At 41.8% G+C, this 20,066-nt stretch overlaps 1 protein-coding gene across 1 annotated transcript; it reads right to left on the bottom strand.

Annotated features, from left to right (window-relative positions):
• Positions 1-1,314: 1,314 nt before the first annotated feature.
• On the bottom strand, positions 1,315-19,196 carry SLC14A1 (solute carrier family 14 member 1 (Kidd blood group)). Its single transcript, XM_065935161.1, has 9 exons — positions 19,050-19,196; positions 15,811-15,964; positions 15,043-15,232; positions 13,723-13,851; positions 11,874-12,066; positions 10,041-10,188; positions 9,702-9,836; positions 4,896-4,945; positions 1,315-3,279 (listed from the first exon to the last, which is right to left on the bottom strand). Exons 1-9 carry the CDS (start codon positions 19,194-19,196, stop codon positions 3,106-3,108), a joined length of 1,320 nt encoding a protein of 439 aa, XP_065791233.1. The 3' UTR covers positions 1,315-3,105.
• Between the last annotated feature and the right edge of the window lie 870 nt (positions 19,197-20,066).

Here is a 20,066-nt window from a genome sequence, read left to right as displayed (position 1 = left end):
ATTAACACTTGTGCTTAGTTGCTTAGTTGTGTCTTACTCTTTGCGACCCCAGGGACTGTAACCCACCAGGCTCCTCTGTCCATGGGGATTCTCCAGGCAAGAATACAGGAGTGGGCTGCCATTTCCTTCTCCAGGGGATATTAATACTTAACAACCTCAAAAATACTCTTGCAAGCTTCTTTGTAAGAGGCCCCCCTTGGAAATTCCTGATCTCCTGGAACTTAACCTTCCATGTCAGTGTATTCCACAGTTATCAGGGGTCTGGGTAACAAGAAGATTGGGACCTGTAACTCCTAAAGGAATATAGTATCTGGAGTCTTTAGCAAAAAAGCCTCCAAACTTTCTGTCTGTTTTCTGTGCTTAGTGCTCAGTTGCTCAGTGGTGTCTGACTCTTTGCGACCTCATGGTCTGTAGCCCATCAGGCTCCTCTGTCCGTGGGATTTTCCAGGCAATAGTACTGGAGTGGGTTGCCATTTCCTCCTCCAGGGGATCTTCCCAACTCAGGAATCGAACCCTTGTCTCCTGCATCTCCTGCATTGGCAGGAAGATTCTTCACCACTGAGCCACCTGGGAAGTGATTTCTCTGATTTCTACCTCATACCAAAGGGGGCAGATCACTCTTATAGATTTACTGTCTTGAAACCAAATGTGGGAGTGGTTTTGTTCTGACAGAGGGCACTCCAAAGGACCAGCCCACTGTAGCCTCCTTTTGTTTCCTGTTTGGGCAACGTTTGAAACTGGTTGGACTAGATTTCCATTTTTACCATATTTTCTTTCACACATGCTAAGCTTGGGTGAAAGGAGGCAGAGACAAGCACTGGCATTTATCCTCAGAGGATAAAACATTCTGAACAGCAGTTTATCCTGGAACACTGACCCCTGAGGCAGGTCATGGCCCATGGTCAGTCCTGATGGGTACCCAGGGCCTGTCTGGCTCCCAGGATCTTCTTCTCAAAGTGTTAAGAGCGTGCCCTGAACATCTGTGACTGTTCTCAGGAATGCATTCTAATTCTTGAGTGAGGAGACCAGTGGGTAGTTGAGAGGCTATCAAGGGAGAAGAGCTCATAAATCAGAAATAGAACAGGGTTTTCTCAACTATGCATCTGGTGCTATTGTGAAGTATAAAGAAAGGAAGAAGGATTCTAGTATTAATACATACATACATCCCTATGCACGTGATTGTTAATATGTACAATAGCTATAAAAGACATATTAAACAAAATTTACACAAAACTGAGCTGTGAGTATAATTTATTCATATTCTTACATAGAAATTTACTATGCAGGCAATAGAAAAGAATACAAATGCCCCCTAAGAAAATCAATAAAATATTTGCTAAAATTATTAGGATAATACTTAGTAACAAAAATAGCTTGAGAAAATGAATACTATTTAGACAACTTACAAGGTTTGAAACTGTTCCTATTTACAAGTCTGTGTGAGGGCATGGGAAGAAAGTCAGCCCACAAGGACTTTCATGTGAAGATGGACTTGGAGACAGTAGGAGTCTCTGGTTCACTTAGCCATGCACAGGGTCTCCAGGGCTGGTGATCTTTGGTTTGCTTGCCTTTTTGTCCGTCCCTTCCGAACTCTTATTTCTCAAATTCCCTAACAAAAGAGATTTTTCAAACACTGAAAATTTAGTTTTTCCACAAAAATATACACGACTCTATGACAGTTGCAAAGTCATAGTTTCCAAAGGTTATAGGGTTTTTAAGTTGAAACAGTGTTTTCCTGAGAAAATGAAGAAGTGAACTTTTCCCTAAAATAATTGTAGGTTTACTTCCCTTCTGTTCCTATAGTTTGCACTGACTATTTCAAGCTCAAAGAAGAAAAAACCTTTAGGATTCCAATTTCACTTTCCAATCCTCTAAAATTCCGAAGCTTCCCAGTGCTGTATTCAGCATGTTCGGTTATAGAATCTTTACAGGACTGATAGCTTACACAAACGAAGCAAAACTGGAGACTTTTTTTATCTGTATTTCTTTCTGGTGATTCAAATACCATTGGTTTTTGAGTCAGAATATTGTGAGTGTTTAGAAAATAGTGAATTTTTTTTAAAGTAAGAATTAAGCAACTTCTAAGCACTCAGAAACAATCTGACACTAACTTTCAGTCTTTGTAATACATGACACCCTTAGATGAATTGAAAATGTGGCTTTAAAGGGCCCTTGGATGTTGATGATTTGATATTTGATCCCCTGCTTTTGTGGCCTTTACAGAATCAATTTAGGGAATAAAGTGAAAATAGCTATGATGACTATTTTAGAAAAATTTAACTTTTCTTTAATATCTAGGAACTGATAAAGCCAGGACTTCTTTTATTTTACCTCACTGAAAACAAATCCATTTTCACAATAAAAAGATAATAAGCTACCTAAAAATCCTTTGCAATAACCAAGAAAAGTGACAATACAGAGTAATTTTGATGGACGGGATTCCATTCTCTCTCCTGCAGCTCTGCCAGCCTGAAGCAAACCCACCATCTCCTGTAAGAGAATGTCACACACATATTGGACAGCGTGGAGGCCGTTCTGTTGAGGATCTGGGGAAGGAGTTCAGTGATGGGCCCTGTGATGTGGACCACAGCCGTAATGAGTAACTTGCACTGATTTTAAATATGCCCAAAGGCTTACCTGAGAATCCTAGGCTGACTTTGATTTTGTGACTGTGAATTCCATTCACTTAAGGCTTATAGAGATTGTAAGAGATTGGTTTTATAGAGATTAATTTTTAATTAATACTGTTAACATCATGTATAATCAAACACCAAGAATATCAATAAATATCAATAATTAGCTTTGGTCTTCCTTCCTCTTTCTGTTGGAACATTCTGACTCTATAAATATAGTACAGTCTTAGCGCCAGTGTCCCACTAGGCTTTAAAATTCCACAGCCAGAGCACATCACCTTGGTGAGTTTTGTGACTTGTTTAGGGCTGTTCCGGAGTCTGAAAGGGATACAAAATGAGCATAAGAACACATCACTGATGGTTTAGTATGAAATTTGTTACTGGTGAAAACAACAGTTTTGAAGCTCTGGAAGTCCACTGGGGCAGCTCGTCAGAAATGACTTGTGACCATGGCTGTGGATGGGGGTTGTGTTCACAAAGAGCCTTGAACCGTCCTTTTCCTGGATTGTAGGTAGAAGATGCGGTTTTCCTCAGGATAAGTGACTTTACTGATGGGCATCTTGTAGATGTTGGGGTTTTTTGTGGTCAGCAGGAGGAACAGTAGTGTGGCCAAACAGAAGGGCCAGGTGCAAGATGGCAATCCGACCTGGAGAGAGAGACAAGCCACACGTTCCTTTAAGATCCTGTTGGAAGGCTAACTTGCACAAAGCGCAGACTTCACACCACTGCACTTCAGCTCAGGAGACAACTCTCCGGGGCATGACTGTGGACTCCACTTGTCCCCGTGGAGACTGAGTTTAAGATCTCAGGACATTTGACCCCCGAAATGTCAGCATGCACTCCTTCGGGATGATGCATACCCTGTCCTCCCTGTTACAGAGTCAGACTTCCTACAGCAGATGTGTAAAGATGACACGTAGCTCCTAGCTCCTGACCACTCATCACGTCCATGAGGCCGTCTTTGATGAGTCCAGCCCTCTCTCCCCTTGGCCTCCGCCCATACTAGGTCTTGGACTCTACTTGCTTTACTTCTTTTTGTTTCATCTCTCAAACAGACTCTAAACCCCTTGAGGGTAGCTCCTCCTTCTGTGCGTCCATGACAACTCAAGCAATTCTGAGCACACACCATGTACTTGGTTAGGTTTGGCCCTATAGACTCCCCCCCGCCCCCACCCCAGGTGTGATGGTACCCAAACTTGATTGCACATCAGAATCATCTGGAAGAGTTTAAAAAAACACAGAAAACCAAGCATCATATAAGATCTCTACCAGAAATGCCAAGGTACAGGACACAAGGATCGGGATTTTTCAAAATCTCCCTAGCTGACTCTCTTCTGTAGCCTGTCCAATTCTGGCTCACAGGCCAAGGTCTGTGAACTTTTGTTGGGGTGTGAAGGGCCCCCCCAAGCTCTAAGGCATCCCATCATGCCTGTAACAGGGCTTTGACATTCCACCATAAAGATAGCTGTGTCTCCAGAAGGACCCTCCCAGGTCAGCTCTCTGTGTTGCTGTGAAGAGGACTAGATGTGGTCCTGCCCCGCTGGCAGCCATGACCACAACTGTATGGATAGAGTTATCAGGAACTGGCCCGGCATCACCTGCAGTAGTGGGTGAGGAAGAGAACTGAGAGGTGGGGGGCCCCAGAGCAGCTGGGGGTACTGGGCTACTCAGGGGAGCGGAAGAAGAAAGTCAAAGGGCTGGACAGTACTGAAAAGGAAGGAGAAGTGGCCAGAGGCACTTAATAGGCGATGATTTTGCCTGTTAAATAATTTAGGACAGGCGTCTGAAAAAGTCTCACTGATGACTGCCTGGGGATTTTTTAAAAAAAAGATTATGGGTATGAAAAACTCTTGGCTTAATTAAAAAGAAATCTGGATCTTTAGCCAATTATCCTTTTCCTTCCTTTTCTGATTTCTCAACCTCTACATAGTCCCAGTTTTCTGTTTAAGTAAAAGATATTCTAAAGTCAACTTCTTGACCCTGAGAGTTAAAATATGGACTTGATAATATACACGCTAAGTTTCACTTCTTTAAGACAAACAATCTGATATTTTTAGCAAGCCTGGTGATTATAGTTTGGGCTAAGGTTTACTGTGATGCTGGACGGTAAATGAGGACAGGTGGGTCCAGAAGATGGACTGCAGTGACTATCTGTGACACAGCCTGCCCTGGGATGCCATTGAGGTGGGCTTCAGGAAGGTTTCTGTATCATTGAAAACTGACCAATCATGCTGATGAGAAAGTGAGATTAAAGCAACTTACCACAGCCATGAGGTGTGACATGCTGGCTCCCAGGTAGGCAGTGAACAGGGCTATGAGGAAAAAAGGGAAAAAAAGAGTGCTTGGACTCCTTTCAATATAAATCCCTGGAATGTAAGCTTGTGCATTTCACCAGTGAGCCCAGCATCCTGATTACAAGTCTGAGCTTAGAGTCAGCAGCTCTGGGTTCGCATCCAGTCTCCACCCCTTAGAAGCTTGGAGCCTCCACTCAAAGCCCCCATTTCCTCACCTGTACAAGGGGGTAATGGAAATCTTGCTCTCAAGGGTTGGTGTGAGTGTGAAAGAAGGTAATGCTTGGGCTTAGCACATAGTAAGTACTCAATAAAGGTAGCTTTTCTGTGGTACTATTTATTTTTTTGCTGTTATTGCTAATATAATACTTAAGGAAAAGGCATTCCACAGTAAATACATTTCCCCATTATTTTACTCAAGCATAATTAAAATGAAACTTATGAATGTTCCTTGAGATAACACATAATCTCACGGCATCTCACGGCACCACAGATCAATGGTTAGAAATCACAGTTTTAAAAAAACCATGGTATATGTGTGTAGAAGGAGAAGGTAACTCAGAAATCAGCAGAAACTGAACACAGAACTAGGATTCCTCTTTGTATTCACGTTTTCCCTAAAACTGTTAAGGTCAGCATACATGTCAATGAGTTAACATCCTGTCTTTTTATTTCCTTTGAGCATGAATTTTTAAAAGTAGGTAACTTGAGTATATGTATGACCTTCAACATAAAATAACAGAAACAAAGATCTCAGTTAGCTAACTCTCAATTCTTGGGCCCAAGGAGGCTCAGGGAAACCTGTATGTTTCCCAGACACCACCTGAAGAATGACCTTCTTATAATGGCCACATGGCCAACTGGGCCACCAACACTCACTGTTGAACACACTCACCATCTGGTCCTCATGTCCGTCAAGAAACACATCTGCTACTTTGGGAAGCTGGGTGGGGTGGTGGGAGAGACTCTATGATCTTCTTTTACTTTACAATAGATTTCCATCCTTTTATTGATATTTTATCTTTCTATCCTGGTATTTTTTGTTCAATATTATACCTAGTTCTTTCACATATGAATTGTCTCATGCTAACAGGAAAGGCTCATCTTTGGCAATGGTCTGGGCTTCAAATCCCAGCTCTGCCATTTTGTTTGCTGTAAAACAAATCACTGAACTAGGAATATCGTTTCATTGTCTGTAAAAAGGCAGCTGGAAGAGGTTCTTTACAGGGAGTAATGAATCTCAAATGAAATTATGTATTTTCACAAGCAGCAGCTATAAACTCATCTCTGTCATCATAGGAAGGAGGTACTGCTCTGAGCAGAAGGGTTGGAAGATTTTCTCTGCTTGACTTGGATAATTTCATCCCCACCCTCCCCATTTAGTTCATTCATTCATTCGCTCATTCAAGAAATATTCACTAGTCACTGGCTAAGTATGGAGATACTCTGTCCCTGCTCTCCTGAGCACCAGCTCTTTTATGACACTCCCCTGAACACATGAGTCCTTATTGCATTTCTCTCCTAGGAATACAGTAGCTTAATACCTATTAGCACATTTTTGGGGCTCAAGTCTCATACAGTTATGCTCTTTCAATTCCATGTTGCTTTTCTTTCTATAGTAAGAGTATCAGACTAGCTAATAGTTGTTGCCCATCATTAAGATGAGCTGAGTTGGGCTGGGAAAGCCTTACAGTAGAGGTGAAGTTCTGGACATCATGGTTTGGAGGTGATGCCCCTAATAGTGTGCTGAGTAGCTGAGGGAAAGAAAATGCCCTCCAGAGTGGAAGGGAAGACTGAATCCCAGTTCTTCATAGACAACATCCCTCCCCACAGACCTCCATATGAAAGTCCTACTATGATAACCCAACCTGTAAGAAGAGATCCAAAATGTGTTTGCAGTTTGCAGTGATAAAATAACAAAATTGAGGAGTTCTCTGGCTGTGCAATTTCTGGCTTAGGGGCACAGGGAAGGCAACTATACCAGGCCTCTGTCAGAGACTCCTATGTCTGCTTCCTGATAAAGTCACAGGAGTTAATAAAAGAGGAGCTCTATAATAAATGTCTTTATTTGTTTACCTTGGCTGGCAAGCTTGATCTTTTGTTTGGTGATATGGGCAGGCAGAAACTTGCTGTGCATTTTAGTGTGAGATCTGCCTTACAAGAGGCACTGGAGGTCTGTCTCAAAAGTTTATGTCCAAAGATAAAAATGACTGATGACTGTGCCCCACGTGGATGAAACAGCACTCCCACACACTGTCAGTGGCACGGGAGATTCATATGGCCTCTGTGGGGTGCATTTGGTATCTACTGAAAATAAGGGGAGCTAGGATTTTGGCACCAGTGTCTGGGTTCTTAACTAATTCTATACTGACTTAACCACTGTACTAATAAAGAAAATCTGGATCTATCCAAAGGAAGGTAGGTATAATATGTAAAATAAAGGCCCTCAAAAATGTTTACATCCTGATCCCCAGAACTTATTATATGTTACCTTACATGGCAAAAGGGACTTTGCGGCTATGAATAAGTTAAAGATTTTGAGATAGGGGATTATCCTTAGCCAAGTAGGTACAATGTAGTCATGAGGTCCTTATAAGAAGAAGGCAGGAAATTTCTATCTAGGGAGTAGGATGAAGTGTTTTCACCTTCTGCTTAATACTCTTCTGTATTGATTGAATTTTTGTTTGTTGGTACAACAGTCCTATACAACTATAAAATTACAGAGAGAAAATAATGACAATATCTCAGCTTTGGGGAAACACATTTGTAAACATCTTTGTCTTCTCCTTTTCCATGATCTGTGAAAAGACCTTCATAAACCTTATCAGCAACTTCTGTGACCAAGACAGTTTTTACTTGATCTTTAAGGATGTGCTCAGGCTGTCCATACACTGGCCCAGACCATGCTTTGCAACAACTGAAATTCTTCCTCTTACTTTTTAGGACTTACAGAAAAGTCACCCTTTCTAGAGGTGCTTTTGGGTGATTCTGAATTGTATTGTTTCCCCCAGGGACTCCTGGCCTGTGAGTCCCTTGGTTCTGCATCATGTGGTCCCCACGGGCTTCTCTCTCTTACTCGCCTGGCTTCTGCTCTCTGTACACAGTAACCACCTAGGATCTAAAGCTTCAGAACCCCTAGCTCTTCCTAGTAATTCCTAGCTCTTCCTAGTCTGGATTGTACTATGAATGTTTAGTACATAGTTTCTACTACTACCAGTAGAGAAAAAATAACGGTTTGCACATGAGATAAAGGTTAAACCTCAGACCCATCTCAGAATAAAGAGTTTATCCCAGGTGAGCTCAGGAAGCCACATAATCTGTATCTACTTTTCTCCTTTGCCCTAAGCTTGTAAACAAGGAAGTGAGCAAAAGGTTTTGACAGGGCTAGTAGGTGAAACAGTTATGTAACTATAAAGAAATTGACAAACTAACATGTGAATGGCAACTCCAGAGCAATCTGAGTTCTGTTAATTTTGCTACAGCATCAGATAATCAAAACTGAATAAAGTCTTAGAAATCCTTGGTCCTATCCCACATCCTGCCCAATGCAAGAACTTACTCAAATCCTGCCTGACATGTGGGCCTCCATGTTAATAACCGCTGGATTGATTAATGGTGATAAATCCAGCCATTATTGGATAAATGGTGATAAATCATCATTCATGGTGATAAATCGTCCAACTAATGATTGATTAGTTTGGTGAGAAACTAAATCTTGGCAAATATTTCCATGAGATTACAGAAATTCTTGCCTGTTCCAATATCCTTCCACTCCTTTGTTCCCCAGGAAGGATCATTCCTTTCATTCTAGCATATTATCTTACATACTTTTAACTTGTGTTGAATTAGGGATGCTGGAAGCTATGGGTGAATAAGCCACCCCTTGCAATGGCCTGGGAAATACATTAGCTTTTCAAATCTGAAGCACTTGAGGTCTGTTTTTACCTAAGGGCTTGAATGGTACTGAAGGAAGGGAGAGTAGTGTAGTGGGAGTAACTCTGGAAGTTGTTAGCAAGTATGGACTCTGGGTTTACATCTACCCCTAATGGATGCCTGTCAGTGCATCGCTTTCTCTGCCCTTAGAACTCCAACAGTAAAACGAGAAGGATGCTATGGAACTCTCCAGAACCCCTTCTAGCTCTGACAGGCTGAGTCTGGCCTGGAGCTCAGAAAGGATTAATATTATAGGTCTCAAAATGTAGTCCCCAGAGGAAATAGCATTAGCACCACCTGGCACCTTGCTAAAAATGCAAGCTCCTCCCCTGCTTCCCCCGCCTTCCAGGCCAGCTCTAACAAACAACGAGTCCGGGACTGGGGCTGGGCCCCAGCAATCCGGGTTTTAACAAGGTTTCCAAGAGATTCTGATGTTTGCTCCAGTTTGAGAACAGCCATATTAATGTGATTCTCTAAGGGCCATTAATACCACCTGACTTACCAGGAGAACTGACTATGTTTAGCTTGTTTCCTTTCAGTTTCTTGGGTCAAACGAGTAGTATGAAGAACACAGGACAAGTTGTTTCTATCCCCCACCATATACATATTGTAAAATGGTTAATATGACTCAGCAGGCTCTCCAGTCTTCAACATGAGCAATGAGGTAGGCAGAGCAGACCCGGGTCCTCCCTGAGAGGGGAGGCCAGTTGCCCTCGTCACACATACTTAGCAGGTATCAGGGGCTCAGACTAGAACTCCAGCTCTAGTTTCTCACACAGTCGTTTCTTATTGTTTGTCTTGGATTTTGATACCACAGTCACGAGCAAGGTCAGGGAATACTCACCACAGGCAAGAGCCAGGAGGTGGGTTTGCCAGGTGAGTGCCATGAACGTTCCTCCAATTGCAATGCAAGCTAGAGAGCTGTTGAAACCCCAGAGTCCGGCGTAGATGTTCTCAAATGGAGCTGAAAGACTGAGCCCTATGAGGGAAGACAGGAGGGGTCAGAGCTTTGGATTAAAGGCAGGATGTTCTGGAAGGAGCCTGGGAGTGGGAAAGGCATCAGAGAACTCCCATTGGTCCCTTCGAAGCAGACTTTCAAGAAAGGTCTGGAATATAGAAGATGCCTGAGACAGTAACGGGGCAGAGGCAGTGCTCAGTATCTGGGAGCAAGTCTTACACTTACCTGCTATTATCCCCAGCAAGGACCCGATCGCGGCGTGCAGGCACATGAGTGGGGAGGAGAGGAGGATGGCACCTAGGAAGATGGCCCCTGTCCATGGGTTATCGCAGCCATATATCTGACCCACACCCACAGGCAGGGACTTCAGCAACTGAGGAAATGATTTAGAAAACACGGCCATAAATACGACTGAACAGAAACCCATAGGATATCCACAAACACAATGTAAAGTCATTTTAGTTTTAGCATATCTTATCTTTCAAGATCAGAGTTACTAACATTGATAATTCTCTCTTGCTCTACAGAAAAATCTCAGTCGCTTTATCCCCAGAGATACACCAGCCCTCCCTGCTGACCCAAAGTCAGATTATCTTATCAACAGCTCAGAAGCAATTATTGGCAGGTTCATGAATCAGGACCACATTTACATTTCTGTTGCTAATGAGAACATTCATTAGTTAAATTTTTTATTTTTAAAAATTTATTTATATTGTATTTAAAAAACTAATTAAAATTCTTTTATTTTTTTAATCTTTTTTTTTAAGAGAGCATGTGTTAATTGAAACCAAGATAGCTTGTTCCAGTTTTCAACAACTGTCAGTCCTTAGAACACAAAAAATATTTAAATGTCATAATTATAGCTTTCTGGCTGAGTTCTGAACTCAGATAATGTGTTCACAGAATGGGAGTTCTTAGGAAGAAGGCACAAGGTTTGAATCAAGCTAACAAATGATTTAAGTTAAAATAGCCATGTAGGGTTAATAGCTTCTGTATTGGGCAGTTTTAGATAGTTCAACTGATGCTACTTTTTCCATGGGTAGTCCTGATAAATTTTTTATTTTCCTCTGAGTTATTTCAAAATACTGCCATTCATTTTCTGTACAAAAAGCTAAAGAAAAGGCTATTTGAACTTCTCATGCTTTGACTGCCCAGCAAAGAGGACAGCAAAAGGGGTTACTACCTGATAGCAGGAAAGACTGTCTCTTGACACTAAAAAATGTAAGGTTGGTCTTCTTCTGATTTCAAGTGTTGTCTTTATTTTTTAATACTTGAGAAAACTTAGACAAATTTATTAAATAAACACCAATACAAAGAGCTGGAATTTGATTTGGGTCAACCAGACTTTTAAAAATAGTGCTATCCTTATACATATTTATAGTGAGATAAACAGCATACATCCTAGGAGAGTGGTTCTCAAACTCTCACCCACATCACTATTTGGGGAACTTGTTAAAACAGATTCCTAGACTCCACCCCAATGATTATGATTTAGGGAGTCTGAGATGGAACTTGTATTAATATTTAAAATACAATGATTCTGATGCCCCTAAAGCTCAAGAAATCTGAATTATCGTACATATTCTAGGAGATCCACCATAAGAAAAAGCAAAATAGAGAGGTTCTGCGATGGGATCTAACAGTGAGCAACCAGTTCTTTTGATTGGGGAAGGTGGGTCAGGGAGGATAGAAGCCCAGGCTGCAGGCCCCTGCCTCAAGGGCTGGCCCCCGTTGGACACCTCCCTCCCCTGAAATAAGGGCAAAGTTTGGAACAAAGTGTCTGGATTCCAGCGGAGCTATACTCTGGAGTTAGCACTGCAGATGTTAGGAAAAGAGGAGGAAAAGTTAGTTTTGACCATGTAGTCCTTTAAAAAAAATCCCTTAGAACCCAAAGATTTGGAGTAGAACAAATAAGCTTTTAGATGGCAAGAGAAAGTGGCAAGGCTACTCCAGAGCTGAGCCTCTGTAAGGTCTGATGTCCACCAACAATTAACCAGGAGGTGTCTTCCAGAGCCCGGGGGAGGTGGGAATGGGATATAAGAAGATAGTGTATCTCACCTGCAGGGCACTGAGGTCAGGCCAGGTAACATTGGGAACTGAGGTGACAGGTGTGATCAAGGTGCTTGGGAAAAACGGATTGTAATGTCCCGTGGCAGAAAGGTACATTGACAATGCCATATTGAAGGGCAGAGTGAAGACAGGGAGGTCCCATTTGCTGAACACGGAGCTCAATGCACTTGAGAAAATTGGACTAAAAACAATAGAATAGAATGGAAGAATAGGCATGTAATAAGCCATACTGACAAACTGAATATCTATACTATAGAGAGGCTTTTTTCATTAGCAAATAAGTCCCTAAAGTGTTGAGTTGGCAAACTTTTGACAGGGAAAAAAAAAACAAAACCCAAACCCAAACACACCTTGTATAAATCCTATCATAGAATAATTCTTACGTAAAGTAAAAAGTCAACTCTCAGCTTATTTGGCTTGTGGAAAATTATGCTCTGGGGTTGCTCACAATGAGTTATAAATCTAGGTTTAAAAATATTTTTGAAGCATTTAAGACATATGAAAAGAATATTGTCTAAAGAGTTAAAGCCCCTTGTGTAAACTACTTGACCACGTGCCCTTCCATCCTCACCAGAGGCAACCTCAATCTTGAACTTAGTCCTGAAGGAAAAAGAGTGTAAACTCAGGAGGGCAGAGTTTTAGGTCCTTGAGAAGTTGAACTGTGTGACCTTGGGCAAGGAGGTAACCTCAGCTTCCTTGCCTGTAAACTGGGATGTTGGATTAGATGGTCTCTGGGCCCTTTTTGTTCCCTCACTTGTGGACCCAGTCAAGGAGCCATCACTTTGAAGTTAAAGCTCCAGGTTTCCTGAACTCGGGGGAGGGGGTGTGGGTGACCCTGTGCAGTGATACCTCCGGCCCTTGAGGCTGGTCTTCAGAACGGGTGGGAAGTTTCTCCTGAGGGCTTGGCTGTGCCAGCGGGTTCTCCTCCACACACCTGTGGCTATAGCCAGGGTGGGCACACTGTCCATGGTTGGCTGCGTCTATGTAGCCACACGTCTCATGTGTGTGGATGCTAGCATTTTATATTTGGACTATATCATAGTAAGAAGGAAGTGCTTGCTTAAAAAAATGATTTAAGACAGTGTCAATATAGAAACTAGTTTGAAGGGTTTAGGGTTAAAAAAGGAATAGGATTTAGTAAAGAATTGCTTTGAGGGGGACAGGGGCAGGTGGGTAAGGGGGGTTACATAGGGACAGTGGTTCTCAGAGTGTGGTCCCTGGATCAGCCACGTCAGCACCACCTGGGAACTTGTTGAGATGCAGATTCTCAGGCCCCATGCCAGACAGACTGAATAAGGAAGCCTCAGGGAGGGAGCAGCAGTCCATGTTTGAACCGGCCCTGCAGGTGGTCTTGACAAGTGTGCCTGTTCGAGGACTCCTGATGCTGGGGAGTGGTTTTCAACTTTGGTTGTACTTTAGAATCCCCCGGGAGCCTTCAAAACTCCCAGTGTCCTGGAAACTCCCCAAACCAATTACATCAGAATGTTGCTGTAGGAGGGGGGCGGTGAGGTGTGAGGGGAAGCCACATGCATCAGTATGTTTGAATGCTTCCTGTTTGCAACAGATATATCCTGAATCTAAATAAAAAAGATAATTTTCTATACATTGCCTTATATTTAACGTAAAATTTGCCACTTAAACCATTTTAAAGCATTCAGTTTAGTGGTATGAAGTATGTTCACACTTATACAACCATCGCCACCATCCATTCATGGAATATTTCTCATCTTACAAAACAGAAACCCTGTACTCACTAAATAATAACTCTCCCCATTCCCTCCTGCCCCTTATACATTTTTTTTCCAAAAAGGTATTTTGAAAACCAGGTACAACTTACCAAGTCATGGACATAGCAGACACAGGGAATAACAGCCACCAGAAATAGTTCCCCTTGTCTGAATAGATAGTCATGAGGATCCCCACCAGGGTAGCGTTGTAGCCCTGGAGCCCGGCTGTAATGGCAGACCTGTGGGCAAGAGGCACAGCTTAGCCACCTCCTGGGTGGATGTTGGCTGAACGTGCCCATAAATACCACTTGTAACTTCCAGGTAATGTTTACATTTGAAAAAGAGATTATATTTAGGGTTTTACTGCAAAGTCTCTAGAAACCAAATACTAATAAAAGCATGAGACAGTAAAATATACATGGATAAAATACAAATGTGCATACAGAACAACCCCTACAGAGGCATCATAGCTAAGGAGTAGAGAAAAGGAAATCAGCAAGCCAACATAGTCTGTTTCCTTTTAGCCTTTCCTTCCCAAAGTTATTATTTCTTTTGAATCATTAGGGTCTCTGACTTGAATAGAGTTTTTATTTGAAGCTCTTCCCTAAGTCTGATTTTCTTGCTGAGAGGTGTAAGATTCTTGAAATGTAAATTCAGTTCCACAGTGTCTTTGATTTTATCAACACAAGTCTTCCAACTTAGAATACATTTTCATCTTCTTGTTCTTCCATTTTGTTCTTTCCAGATATACATTTCCAAATTATTTTAAAAAAATCCCTTTTACTTGGCAAACTATTCCATTTAACTATATGCATCTTTAGCATCTAATTTTTTCTTGGGTCCCTTTCTTCCCAGCATTTAACAACACTTCAAAATGTTGTCCTATGGGTTACATTTCTACTCCTGGTCAAAATGGTACCTTTTCATAACTGGGGACTAAAATTTATCTCTCTGGAAGCTGAACTAACCTTTTCACTGTCTAGGAAGAATAAATTTGCTAAACTAAGCATGGAACTAAGATATAATGGGTTTAGTGCAATTATTAAGCCACTAAAACTTTTCCTGAATTCATATGCATCTTTTTTGCCCAAATAAATAAAATGCTGATAGTAAATAATTGATCGATCGTTAAAGTAGACTCCCTTTGGACTGTAGGGTCTTATAGCTTAGTTATTACTTATAAGAATTACTTCTAGCTTAGTTCTGGTAGCATGTATTGCCCAAAAGGATCTGGCTGCTTATTCGGGTACTCTGAATAAGAGGCTATAAATGATTTCCTGACTGCTGACTAAAGGCAAATATAAAGCATTCTGTGGAATAAAGGTTGATTCTCCAGGCGAGGGTGGGGCTTTATCACTATTGCCCAGAGTCACCGGTTGGCGCCTGTGTTCTCTGAAGCAAGAAGCAGAGGCTTGGAGGGACAAGCTTACCTGTCCTGACTAAGTAACAGGGCTGTCAGGGTGGAGACCACTGTTCCCACACAGCCGTTGAGGGCACACCAGGGATTCTGGACCAGGAGGCCCACCAGAATCAGGATTCCACTGATGGGGTTGCTGACAAACACAACTTGGGATATCCCCCGAAGAACCCAGTCGATGAACTGGAGAGCCTGGGGTTTATCTGGAAGAGATGAGATGAGCAGAGCTAAGGAAATGGTGGGGCAAATGGGGCTCCTTCCTGAGTCTCCTTCCCAAGCCTATCCTGAGCAAAATCCCCTCTGAACAAGGTGAGGCTAACTTTGGATATTCCTTGAAACTTTTTCTCTGAACTCTTTCCCCTTTAGTGACCCCCAGATCCCTGAAAGCATCCAGATCTGCTTTAGTGACCCCCAGATCCTCTTTCTGCTCAGTCCACAATGTCCATACTAGAACCCCAGTTCCAGAAAGCACTGAATGGACTTATTTAGTGTGCTTAGATGTTTAGACCCTTAAGCCAAAGGAATGAATTACCAAGAGTAAAATTTCAGTTTTTAAGTACCAAAATTACAAGGTGGAACTAGGTGCCATCCTCTGACATGAACGGGATCACTGTCTCCATTAAAAAGAAAAAAATGGAAGAAGTTCTCAGGTTAGAAGACAAAAAGTTTTAAAAAATGGAGAGAAAAGTGATAGAAGATAGGGGAATACAACTAAAGATTTGAGTAGAAGAACCAGCAAACCATTTCCCCCAACGCCACTTCTCCAAGGTGGCGTAAATACCTTTAAGCCAGTTTGCAAATTCCTTCATGTCACCAGTGATATAGCCAAGTGCCTTGGGGAAGCGTCTTCTGCCTCGACCTTGTGGAGCCTGATTTCCACCCTGGTCCAATTTAACTGCAGTGGGGTTGTCATCCATGGATGTCTCTTCTGGCTCCTTGAGGAAAGGATGGAGCTCATGAACATCTTAACGTAGAACCCTTTGGACTGGCCAGTGTGGGACACACAGGGTGAGTTTGAAGGCACTTCATCTAGACCATGACAAGCCCGCGAAACTAAGAAAGCACCCTTTTCCTCCTGAAATATTGTCAGGAAGATTATTATCAACACCCAAGCCCCATACTGCTTTTGTCATCACTGTTTTTAATGTCACCATGAGAAGGTTCTGGTCTTTAATTTCATAAGGTTCAGTTTCTAGCTCAATGAATGTTTATTGAGTACCTATATCCTACACTCAAAGAGCTCAGTCTAGTGGGAAAGAATGAAAAATAGTTAATTTCAACATAATGAGTCAGAAAATGATACAGAAATAGCTACAATCAAGTACTTAAGCTTTTTGCTCCAATGAAAGGAGCCAGATGTCAGGTTACAAAATGATGCTCGCTAATGCAGACCAACCAGCTGCTTTCTAAGACAAGCAGCCATTTTAGACGCAACTTTTATTTTACAAAAACAGGCTTTGTTTTAAAAGTTTGAAAGAGAAGAAATATTTGTGTGTGTGTTGACATAGCCTAAGAACTGCACCCTGCCCTGCCACCACAGTATTCACTCTCCAACTCAGAGATTATGTCCTCACATCAGACAGCTGCCTCATATATTCTTTATTTTTGAAATTTGTTATTTAAGTGTTTAAATAACACTTAAGTGTTTAAGCAAAATCGTTAAATAAATGAAATATGTAAATAAACATAAATATGGGACTATATATTTATATATATTATATATTTAGTATGTTCACTAAAATATTGAGAATTTGGGCTATATCATTAAAAAAATATAATTTACTAAATCTAAACTAGAAAAAAAAAAGACTGGCAAAATAATCTTCCACAAGGATGTAGAAAATGGGAAAAGTGGAAGTGGGCTAGCTGCTGAAAACCAAAGAATTACGTGTTAAGAACGGTACACTGTAGGAGTGTACAGGGCATACTCATGGTAAGCACGCCTCAGGGAAGTGCTAACAGCATGACCGTGACTTGTGCTCCACAAGACTCTTCACTTCTCATGTTGCGTGTGCAATAACAAAGAATCAGCATCATCAGAATATTATACCCTGTAGACAAAAGTGAAGGTTTCATGGTGCTGATGGTAGTATGAAAGAGTACCAACGACGTCATCCCAGAGGTAGGCAAAGGGAGAGAGACTATGGCAAAACCACTTTGAGTTTGCAAGAAAAGCAAAGAGCCCAGCCAGGCCAGTGACAGAAGGGGAACACCCAAACCATCAGACCCCAGGAGGCACAAGTGTGGAATGTTGAAGCCACAGGCACGTAAGACAGGACCAGGGAAATACCCAAAACCCATGCAGTTAAACCAACTCGTCCTCTCCCTGCAACCAGGCTGTGAATAAGGGTTTCTCATGCCTATTTTGGGTTCTACTGTACTTCTGTTTACCATACCCAACAGAAAGCTATTAAAGCCCAATTAACAGACAATAAAATCTATGACTTTTAAAGTTTTTATTTTTTGCAATTCTGATTTCAGTTTTGGCTTCTATTAATCCCAGTGCAAAAGTCAATGTAACTCATTTTTTATTGAGTCACAGTTGTACTTCAATTGTATTATTTCACTGCCAAATGACCATTCTGCTTTTAAACGATGGTCAGCAATTCCATAAAGTAGAAGCTGTTTATGCAATGCATTCTAGACCAAGGTCATTTTGGTTTGGCGAAATAGTGATAGAAAGCTGCGTTTGTGAGACTTCCAATGAACCTTTGCATTAAGAGATTCTTAAAATGAAAACTGCTGGAGGTCAGGAACCAAAACTACATCTATGTGGAGCTCAGGTGGCCCAAAGTTAAACAATGAAAACCTTTTGAATTATTAAGAAATTATAAAAAAATTTGGGTTTTATTTCATAATCTAACTGATAGCTATCATTGATTTTCATTTATCTCTCTTTAAATATCGTAACTGAAGATACGGCTTGGTAAGCCCTTTCCTTAGCTATCGTGACCCCATTCTCAAAGCCACACATCCTCTGAGAGGCAACAGGCTCCAGTCCAGGCAATGACAAGAAACTGCCTTGAGTTTCTGTAACTGGGTAAATGCAGCTCTACAGAGGCAGCCTTGAAAGAAAACATTAAAGTGGGCATTTTCCATCAAGTACGGAAGCAATTAGGTACATGGGTTATCCCAGGGTGGACATATTTGTGTTCTCAAAATTCCCAGCATTAATTTATTTATTTTAGAGGGTTTTCAATACATCATCATCTCAGAGATTTTGCAGATACAGATATGAAACCTGATATTCTAACTGGCCAGGCACGACTGAGAACCAGACCGGCCAGAGTTCCCTGCCCAGCCACCTGAAGTTAGATAAAGATTGAACCATTGATCTGAATCTTCAGCCCAGCATGCAGAAGACTTGCTATGCTTTATCTTTCTAGCATCCATATATTGGGGTGGGAGGTAGGGCTACCATGTAATAGAGGGACAGACCTTCTCATGAGTTGATTCCTCTGGGAATCATTTATGCTGGACTGAACACTATAGAGCTCTGGGAAGCCTGATTACTCGTTCCAGAACTCAGGCATGAGAACTGGTTGTGAGAAACCAGTAAGTTAACAGTTGTGGTTCACCCTAGGATTTAATCATGCTACACTCTTTGTATTTTTTTAGGGAATTTTAAAAGTCTACATATCCTAATTGGGTAGGCAACACAAAATGATGAAGCAGGAACTAAGTTCAAACTTCTCGAATCTAAGTAGGTCATTAAGTTTCAATTGAAAAGACAGGACAAGAAAATGTAAGGAACGAACTCTATAAAATAGAAGCAAGATAAATAAAAATCCCCAAAATACTTTTTCCTAGCTTTTCCATGGTTGTCAAAAACCTGCAGCACAAAGGTCCAACATCTAAACCAAGACGAGTGTCGTGTGAGTTTCTTGACCAAGACCCCTGTGCATCAGGCTCAGCCCAAGCTGCACCGTTCAGCAGAGCATGAGGACCCCACTTCCCAGGCTCGGTTCAGAAAAGACACAGCAGAGTCACAGAGACAGAAGCTGTACGAAGGTAGCATACCTGTTCTGCCGGCCCCTGGACCAGGGCCAAGGTTAGCCAGGGGGAGCCTCTGTATGCTGCCTCACCAGTTTTTTTTCCAAAAGGGCCCCTCCAAAGAGGACCAGGATAGGCATCATCAGCAGCGCCAATCAAAGACCGTCCATTCATCCTTCCTTTCTTTCCATACACGACAAAGGGCAAAAATACGTGAATCAGCAGAAATCGTGCCCTGCCTGTGATGTAAAATGCAGGGTTGAGCTCTCCTAGGGGGTTCCTGGAGAGAGGAGACCTCAACAAAGAAGGCAGACTTCTTCATCAGCTAGGGCTCTATCAGCAGAGAAGATGAGCTGACTGCAGACCTCGAATGTTCATTCTACTTTGTTTAAAACAGAAGAAAAAACTGGCAAACCATCCTGCACAGCGACCCATGTACGGGTCTTGTGCTGCTGTGCTTCTCCACTGGCAGGAAGCTGACAGGTCTGAAGCCTGTTCCAGAGGGAGTGGTGGGCTTCAGGCTCTGAAACACTTCAGGTGAACTGTTAGGGCTCCATCTCGGGGGATGGAGCCACAATTTCCTTCAACCTTGATCTTTACAAATGTGAGAAGGGGAAGACCTGGTCCAGGTTCTATTTTCTGTAAAAAGATGCTAGCCACACTTGCATAACAAAAGCCCAGTCTAAGAGATTGCTAAATGGCATTATTTTCCTTCTATCTGAATAAGAATTGTTAGAAATCGGACATCAGCTTGTTAATAATAAACAATTCATAGTTATATTCAACAGGTGTGGCAACTTTTTGTTTCCCTTAAAAAAAAAAATAGAAAAAAACTTCCATTACGTCCAAGGATAGCATTCTTCTTTTAGAAGTTCCAGAAAAGTCATATGTTTGGTATTTATTTATTTCTTCCTCTTTAATTACTTTCTTCCATTGTCTTGGTTTGAAATCTGAAAACTTAACAGTCTGCTAGAGTGTTTCAGAAAAATTCATAATTGTGGACAACTTTACTGACATGTCTTTGGAAAAAGTTGTGCGTGTGTG

This window comes from Muntiacus reevesi, chromosome 4, assembly GCF_963930625.1.
Source record: "Muntiacus reevesi chromosome 4, mMunRee1.1, whole genome shotgun sequence".
Taxonomy (NCBI): Eukaryota; Metazoa; Chordata; class Mammalia; order Artiodactyla; family Cervidae; genus Muntiacus; species Muntiacus reevesi.
The sequence above is the reverse complement of the archived record's forward strand: the minus strand, read 5'-3'. Positions and strand labels throughout refer to the sequence as shown.

Coding starts and splice junctions, on each gene's coding strand:
- SLC14A1 (XM_065935161.1), bottom strand. CDS start 19,196: ATGAATGGACGGTCTTTGATTGGCGCTGCTGATGATGCCTATCCTGGT. Junction 15,965..19,049: donor TCCAGGGGCCGGCAGAACAG/GTATGCTACCTT, acceptor CCTTTCCTCAAG/GAGCCAGAAGAGACATCCAT. Junction 4,946..9,701: donor CCTCCTGGCTCTTGCCTGTG/GTGAGTATTCCC, acceptor TTTTCCTCATAG/CCCTGTTCACTGCCTACCTG.